General features: G+C 60.8%; 1 protein-coding gene across 1 annotated transcript; it reads left to right on the top strand.

Moving 5' to 3' along the window:
• The first annotated feature begins 223 nt into the window (after positions 1 to 223).
• On the top strand, positions 224 to 645 carry FAU (Finkel-Biskis-Reilly murine sarcoma virus (FBR-MuSV) ubiquitously expressed). Its single transcript, XM_010077072.1, has one exon. The coding sequence runs from the start codon at positions 233 to 235 to the stop codon at positions 632 to 634; it is 402 nt and encodes a 133-aa protein (XP_010075374.1). The 5' UTR covers positions 224 to 232; the 3' UTR covers positions 635 to 645.
• Positions 646 to 651: the final 6 nt, after the last annotated feature.

The following is a 651-nucleotide window of genomic DNA, read 5'->3' on the forward strand; positions in this document are numbered from 1 at the left end:
CCCAGCGCATTTTGGTGGCCTTTATATTGTCACTTTAGAAAAATTTAAAAAGCAACAAATAAAAAAAAAAAAAAAAAACTGCTCCCCTGTGCTGTCACAGCGCTGGAAGCGAGTTGTTCTTCCCGCTGGGCTGGCGGCGACTGTGCTGCATCCTGGCTCAGATGGAGACATGTGGTGGGACATTCCCTTTCCACGGCGCGGCTTCGTCTGCTGAGGAGACGCTGAGGCCACCATGCAGCTCTTCATCCGCGCCCAGTCCCTCCACGCCCTCGAGGTCTCCGACACCGAGACCGTCGCCCAGCTCAAGGAGCGGGTGGCGGTGCTAGCGGGCGTCCCCCCCGAGGACCAAGGGCTGCTGGTTGCCGGGACCCCCCTGGAGGATGACACCGTGCTGGGACGCAGCCCACTCCCCGAATTTGCCACCCTCAACCTCTCCACCCGCCTCCTGGGGGGGAAAGTCCACGGATCCCTCGCCCGTGCTGGCAAAGTGAGGGGCCAGACCCCCAAGGTGGCCAAGCAGGAGAAGAAGAAGAAGAAGACAGGGCGGGCGAAGCGGCGCATGCAGTACAACCGGCGCTTCGTCAACGTCGTCCCCGGCTTCAGCAAGAAGAAGGGTCCCAACGCCAACTCCTGAGCCCCGGTGCCAGTAAA

Source organism: Pterocles gutturalis, unplaced genomic scaffold (assembly GCF_000699245.1).
Source record: "Pterocles gutturalis isolate BGI_N339 unplaced genomic scaffold, ASM69924v1 scaffold19948, whole genome shotgun sequence".
NCBI lineage: Eukaryota > Metazoa > Chordata > Aves > Pterocliformes > Pteroclidae > Pterocles > Pterocles gutturalis.